The 7,694-nt window shown below is 34.2% G+C and overlaps 1 protein-coding gene across 2 annotated transcripts; it reads right to left on the bottom strand.

Moving 5' to 3' along the window:
* Window positions 1-211: 211 nt before the first annotated feature.
* LOC112720310 (protein FAR1-RELATED SEQUENCE 9) lies at window positions 212-4,657 on the bottom strand. 2 transcript variants are annotated; one of them, XM_025771206.3, is made up of 5 exons: window positions 4,422-4,657; window positions 3,309-3,467; window positions 2,976-3,073; window positions 1,202-2,683; window positions 212-541 (listed from the first exon to the last, which is right to left on the bottom strand). In XM_025771206.3, the coding sequence occupies exons 4-5, from the start codon at window positions 2,678-2,680 to the stop codon at window positions 374-376; spliced, it is 1,647 nt and encodes a 548-aa protein (XP_025626991.1). In that variant the 5' UTR covers window positions 2,681-2,683; window positions 2,976-3,073; window positions 3,309-3,467; window positions 4,422-4,657; the 3' UTR covers window positions 212-373. The 2 variants fall into 2 exon arrangements, with proteins under 2 accessions (XP_025626991.1, XP_072062586.1); XM_072206485.1 differs by lacking the exons at window positions 2,976-3,073; window positions 3,309-3,467; window positions 4,422-4,657 and having other exon boundaries at window positions 1,202-2,826.
* Between the last annotated feature and the right edge of the window lie 3,037 nt (window positions 4,658-7,694).

Here is a 7,694-nt window from a genome sequence, read left to right as displayed (position 1 = left end):
AATTCTTAAATTTGGAACAAAAAGAATTGAATTAAAAAGAATATATTTAACATTACTATTTTAACCACAACTAAGGTAACTGCTGCTTCATTTTTCTTCTCTTCCCTCCCTATGGTTCTGAAGAACATTCAGAGGAAATATTATACAAAAAGAAAGCCAAGCACAAACAAATGACTACACAAAACAGATGCAAAATATACAACAAATGATATGAACAACAAAAAAACTGAACATTGAAACATTGAAAATCCATGCCTTAAGAGTCTTGAACTGAAAAATTAACCCCACTTTCACAAGTATTACACTACTTCACAATAATACATTCCACCTACATGTTTTGTTGGGTGTGTTCCTACACTGCAAAAGAATGCAGTCACTCTTTCAAACTAAGTCTTGCATTTTGGACCTTAACAGATAGGTTCATCTTTTGTTCTTCCATATCCCTTAGCACAGCCAGCAGGTTTGCCCTATAAACTTCGCATCGTTGATTTGTGGTCTCTAACTCGGCAGTCAACTCTCGGATCTTCTTTTGCTTCTCCTCCTGACAATAGGAAGTTAAAGTAAAAATGGAATTATATATTTATACAACAACATGAGCTTTGATAAACATAAATTTGAGGTGAGGTCAAGATCAAGTCTTCGAGCACAGTCAGATAGTGATCAAATCTTATCACAGTATCATGGAAAACGGGTGCAATTCAAATTCAATCAATGCGATTTCTTTTTCTCAAAAATGGAAGAACTACTGTTTAACATGGGTTGGGGAAAGATCATTCTATGATGGGGGGAAAACAGTTGTTTTGTTATAACCAAAACATGCAGAGTAAGGATTCTTCTTATAAAGCACATAAATAACAAAAAGAATAAACTGAATATTCGGTCCTTTTTAAATGTTTAGTCACAGAGGGACAGATCACAAAAACCAGCAAATTATAAAAGCAAAGTATAAAATAAGAATAGGATAGCTAAATAACCTAAATTTGAAATTACTATCAGTTAGAAAATTAGAAGGCAGCAAACAACAAATGCTCCCTTCCACTGAGTTAATTTGCTTTTAACTGTAAACAATATTAAGCATTAATACTTTAATAGCATACTTCCTTGGATGCAACTCATTGTCTAATTTATCAAGCAAAGATTTTGCATACCTAATGCTAGGTTTATTATGTACAGGGAAAATCACAAGCTCAAAGAAACTAACCGCAGATTGATAGCTATGTACATCTTCATCTGCTGCGATTAATTCATCCCTTTCTCCATTAGAGACTGTATCTCCCCCTGCAGTTCCTATACTTTGACTTTTTACAGCAGCAACCTTCTTAACAGCTTCATTCAAAGCTTTCATTGCAACATGATAGATTTGGATGGATTTTGCACCTTCTTCTACATATCTGATTGCTTCTTGTCGCAGGTTGTTGTAACGAACTGTTACACTGTCACCAGAACTGCTTGGGAACTCAGAAGCATGTTCATCTGAAAAGCCACCAGCTTTTGCGTTCCTTGTCCATCGTTTCAAAACATACTGAGATGGAAGTCTCAGAACATTCTTGGCCCTGAAAACTGATAATATATGCCTACAAATAGTTCCTGAATATTCAAACATCAGACAGCTGCAACTAGCTTTCATCTCAAAAGAGTTAAAAGTAACGATTTGAGATTTAGTCTTCTCTCCAAATTTAGCAACTCGGTAAGTAGTGATAGTTCCTGAATCTTCAATTTTTGTAGCAGGATTAGCCATAGTCTCTATAAACTCATCCTGAAATTTCAAGAATATCTTTCTTGTATAAAGACTTGCAGCTTGTTTTTCCATAGGAGATGGTGTTTTTAAAAGTGGGTTAGTGTTAATGGTGTCATAATCTGCTTTTAATTCCCTTTCATGCCAAGCTAATACAGCTTTCTCATATTGTCTAACCAATAACTGTATGGTTGTGGAAGCATTCACATATCCATCAAAGAATGCATTCAAACATTCATTTTTGTCCATTATAGAAATCTCCCCAAAGAAAGTATCCTGCAAGTAGACAGGAACCCAATGATGCCGTGCATTATACATGGATTGAAGCCATTCATTATCCATGACGCAGTATTTTTCCAACAGTGATGGCCAATAAGACTCAAACTCATCAATCGTCTCACTCTCATTAACACATTTCCGAAAATCTGTTTCAAAATCAGGATTGGATGGCCATAGATGTGCCAGTCTCTCTCGGGTCTCTCTGAATATGCTCCCTGTAGACACCCTATGGCGAGTTGGAGGGAGAACCTGCGCAACAGCCACTTGTATTAAAGGATCAAAATCTGTTGTAATGGAGACAGGATAGTGACCAGACATGGCTTGGAGAAAAGTCCTAAATAGCCATATATATGAAGATTCAGCTTCATTTAAAATCAATGCACAACCAAATAACACCGGTAGGCCATGATGATTAAATCCGGTGAAAGAGGCAAATGGCATCCGATACCGGTTAGTCTTATAGGTGGTGTCCAATATAATAGCATCTCCAAAATTAGAGTAGTTCACTCTAGATGTTGCATCGGCCCAAAATATATTACCAGCCGAGTGATCATTATCATTCTGGACTGCATAAAAGAAGGCTGGATTCTCTGCTTGCATGCGCTTCAGATAGTCCAATAATTGATGTCCCCCGCCCCCAAGGGGATGCTGTCTAATGCTACTCATGTTCTGCTCACAAATTATATTTAGATGGACAAAAAAAAGGTTCTTTCACAAAATAAAAGTGGGATGATAAAAAATAGAAGATTTAAAAAGTTCCTCAAACAAAGTAGGCAGACAGGGATTGCAATTCGAGTAATCTGCAGTTTGAAAGCTCACAGAAATCACAGCTATAATGTAAAAACCATCTAAGTTCTAGAGTTATTAAACATTTCTTCAGCTGTTTTGCACAGAGAATAGTAGCACAAAGCCACAAACTACTAAAGCTGCAAGATATATTCAAGAACTTGTAAGATTTTACCTTTTTTAAGATTCAACAAGAGCAATTTGTCAGTTTTTGAGCCAATTACAATTATTCCTCAAGTTCAGACAGTGATTCCACAGGTTTTTTTTATCAACCTGCACCCAGATATAGAAAAAGGGTTTTCAATCAGTTTAACTGACATCTGTCAACGTGACAAGAGTGCATAGATAAGGCTATTAAATGAGAAATTGAGAATCGAAGGTCCTCTACGGGTTTTAGGAGGGGCGTGGTTCGCAAAATGATTACCCAATACGAAGATTCCTATGAATTGGAAAACATTCCACGAACCACATGCTCCCTTAATCCTTTTCAACTATTTATTTTGTTTACCTTTTGGCTTCCCTTCAATGAAAAGCATTTGGTCCATTTAAGGGTGTTTCCCTAAGTGATATGCATAGGGATTATCTTGCATCGTTACTGGCTTATCCCTTTTGGTGTTACTCGTATCTTGGATTTATATGAGGATGTCCCATATAAAATCTTCTCATTCTATCAAAAACAAATGAACGTGAACAGAAGATCGTACTAGAATATTATCCATGCAAAACAAATATCAGCAAGTTCCATCATAAGTAAATACTACACAGAAATAAAAATCAAGTCACTTGTATAAACATGAGAAGTAAGTCTTAGGTCGGAGGAGATAACTAAATTGACCTGGACAGAAAATTTGTCGAACAACGAATCTTGTTAAAGCTAATGGACACCAAAAAGAAGTCGAGGGAACCCTAAAATGTTAGATGAATCTACAAAGACAACGCAACATGGCAGTTGGAATAGCCTTCAACCATCAGCTACAAGTTGTTAGATTGTTCCATGATAAAGTAGTATGATAAGCCATAGGTCCATATGAACAAAATTCAGAAGCATTGAACAATATGGGGTAGAGTAATGCTAAGGCAACATCAGCCAATTTTTTAAAAACTATTTTGTTTATCCTAAACTCTAGATCCTAAATCATAAACCTTTAATTCTAGACCCTAAGTTATACCTTAAAGTCGATAATATTGGCTAACTAAAAGTTATAAATTTGAAACTAAAACTAAGGGCAGTAATTGCTGAAGAAAAAAAAAATAATGAAAACAAGTAGATTTGGCTGGAAGGCGATCTGAAACAAATTTTGTTTCAGTCTAAGGAGAGAGATTATGGTAGTGACAAAGAGAAATGGTTGCACACATGGACGCCGGTGGCATTTAATTAATATCTAACCGAACACAAACACAGACACGATCAATGATCAGTGAAGCAGCAAGATTGAAAAACAAGAACAATTAGCTCAATAACACCACAAAATCACACATGGAATTAGGATAAGAGTCATAGCAGGAAGGAGGAAACAAGTAACAGAAGAAACAAGAGAGCAAAAATGTTCTAGAAAGTCTCAAAAATCAAGAACTAGAAAGAGAAACGGAGAGGAGTGGGGTTGAATTGAAGATAAAACACCTGCGAGCGGCGGCAGGGGCTTGTCCAGAAAGGGAAGCTCTGGCTTGCACGGCGACATTTTCTGGTTCGTGGTTACTTATGAATGGTGAATGGTGTTGGAGAGTACAGAGTAGTAAAGAAGAAAAAGAAGATGCGATGCCCAGGTTTCAGTCTCAATTGCGAAAGAGAAAAAAAGATTTTACGATGAGAGCTGGTTTAGTGCAGTAGCAAAATAATTGAAATTGAAATTTTTAACTAATTTCGATGCAATAATTTTTTATATTTAAAAATTCTAAAATGCTATTTGTATATTCACTAAAATTATCCATCAATATATTTGTATATAAATATACGTGGTTTAATTTATTTTCAATGTATATTTGTATTCCAATATGTAACGTAATAGTTAAAAATTTTATACTAATAATTAACTTTAATAGCTAATTTTGGTGTATACGTAACATAATAGTTAAAAATTTTATACCTGAGTTATGATATTAGAATTTTTTTATTTAAATTAATTAAATATATTATTTAGCCAATGAGTTATAGCTCAAATGGCATAGACTCTTCATACTCAATTAAAAAAAATTAAATATATTATTTATTAAAATTCGTAACATGTAGAATATTTATTGATATAACTTTACACATCTTAGATACTAAATTATAATTCTTGATAAATAACACTCCGTTTGTTTGATGTCCGTGTCTTGCCAAGACATAGACACACTAGGACGTGTCTATTGTTTAGATTCTGAAACACAAAAATAAGAAGGACACGCTTACACACAAACACACAGAAGATACATGTATTTCATGTCTCAGTAAAATGCTGAGACACGAATTTTAGGCGATGGACACGAATCTGTATCACTATTTTCAGACGATTTTATCCTCGTTCATTTTTTGAAATTCCAAATGTCTCTCCTGTTTGTTTCAAACCCTAACTAGTGATAATTTCTTGCGTAATTGTTCTGCATCATCGAAGCTGTACCACCGCCGCACATCGTCTATGTTTTCCACTGACTCTCCTCTCTGATTACTGCATGCTGTGCTCTGGTCGCGGTGAGCTTGTGTTGCTACTTTGCCACCTTTGCCTCTCCATCCCGCAGCCGCATTAGCCTTAAACCCTAGCTGTGCTTCTGCTGTGCGTTGAGTCTTTTATCCTCCGTCGCTGCAACATCTGCTCTATCGGTGTGCTTTGCCTTGTTGTCTCTGGTATTTTTTCTTTTGTGAAGTTTCTTGTTTTAATTTTGATTATTGATCAGATGGGTTATTGTTGATTAATTGCTATTCTAGTATTTGGGTATGTGGACAATCGAATTGTATGTAAACCTGGGAATTGTTTATAATTATTCATTTTATTTTCATCTGAAATCTTCAATAGGCAATGGATAATCTCGATGATGGTTGTTTTAATGCATTTTGAAGCTTAATAAGTTATTTTTCCTAATCGAAGAGGAAAAAGAATAGAAAAAGTTATGTGTCTAATTAAAAGAAACAAGTTATTATAAATTATACTTGATAAATTATTCTCAGTTTCTCACCATCAAACATTTTCTGGCCAACTATGCAGCAAAATCTTTTAAAAGAAAAGAGTTGTAGAAGGAGTTTTTGCTGCTGCGATAAATAAAATTTTGTTATTGATTTGCTCTTGTTATTAGTGCTGATTGTTGATAAAACTAATGATAAAAATGTTGTTCTAATTGCTGATTAATATGTTAATTAAATTGCTTATCAAATTATTAATAGGTGAGCTTTTTAATTATTATATTTTGATGAATGCTAGAGGACAATTTAGTTGTATTGTGTTTATAAAATTGCTTATCAAATTGCTTCCCAAGTTGTTGACCAAATGAATTGTATTATGTGTTTGTAGAAATTGAATAAGTTGGATGATAATTGTTTGTAGAAATTGACATGTTAATTTACAAGTCTGGATGTTGTTTCATTGTGATAGTAGTTAGAGTTAATTTTATCTTAAAAAGTTATAGTCCCAAAGCATTATTTAATTTTCTTTATTTTAATTAATAAAAAATTACATATTAAAACTCTTAATTATTTTTTAGCTGACATTTTTATTGATATGTATTTAATTAGATTTCAACCATATCTTTTCTATTTTGTTCATGGCATCTAAGCTAGTTGGTTGTTTTCTTAGGTGTGAAATCTATTAGTATGCTTTGAACTTGATTATGTGAGCATATGCTTATGTAATGAGTGTTTTTCCTATTTTTAGTTTAATTGAGTGCTTTTTCTATCCGTACAAATTATTAAGGTTCTTCATTTATGTATTTACTTGTTATTGTTTCTTAGGAAGTGATGATGGATCGTTCTGAACAAATTAAGCTATGTGTTGGATATTACTGGATTATGAGAATGCAATTTGACACGTTAATGCTGCTTTTTTTAGTCACTTTATATATGTATATTAGGAATAGAAGGCGGGGTCATTCTTCGATTGGTCGAAGAGTAAACACACTGCCACTAAGGTGAGATACATTAGATAATATCATTGGGGAGGGTGGAGATAGAAATTGCATATGGGAGTTAAGAATTAGTTTGAATGCATTTGCAACTTTATGTGAATTGCTACAAGTTCAAGGTGGATTAGACGAAGAGGGTCATGTTGGCATAGGCGAGCAAGTAGCTACTTTCTTAATCATATTATCTCCCCATACCAAAAATTGCAGCGTACAAGTTAGGTTCTATAGGTCTGGTGAAACTATTAGCAGGTATTTTCAAAAGGTATTGTGTTCGGTTTTCCGTGTCCAAAGTATCTTATTTGCAAAGGCAGACCCTGTACCGGAAGATTGTGTAGATCCCAGATGGAAATGGTTCAAGGTAGGTCGTGTATGTAGCTCTAATTTTTATTGGTCAAGTTTACTCTACGTGTAATAACTGTTTTTTTTTTTTTTTTTACATTTGATAGGGTTGTCTAGGAGCATTAGATGGAACTTACATAGATGTCACAGTCCCGAAGAGTGATAAATCTAGATATCGGACGAGAAAATCTAGAATATCCACCAATGTCTTAGGAGTTTGCAATCGGAACATGAATTTTGTCTATGTCCTTAGCAGTTGGGAAGGATCGGTATCTGATTCAAGGGTACTTAGGGATGCTATTACTCGATGTAATGGCTTGAAAATACCTATTGGTATGTCTAAATTAATCTTTTGAAAAGAATAATAGCTATTGTTTATGAGAATTACAATGTATTTCTTATATTTTTCCATCCTTCCGTTTTAGGGTGTTATTACTTAGTGGATGTTGGCTATACCAATAGGAGA

The sequence above is a fragment of the Arachis hypogaea genome, chromosome 11, assembly GCF_003086295.3.
Source record: "Arachis hypogaea cultivar Tifrunner chromosome 11, arahy.Tifrunner.gnm2.J5K5, whole genome shotgun sequence".
NCBI classification, from domain to species: domain Eukaryota; kingdom Viridiplantae; phylum Streptophyta; class Magnoliopsida; order Fabales; family Fabaceae; genus Arachis; species Arachis hypogaea.
The sequence above is the reverse complement of the archived record's forward strand: the minus strand, read 5'-3'. Positions and strand labels throughout refer to the sequence as shown.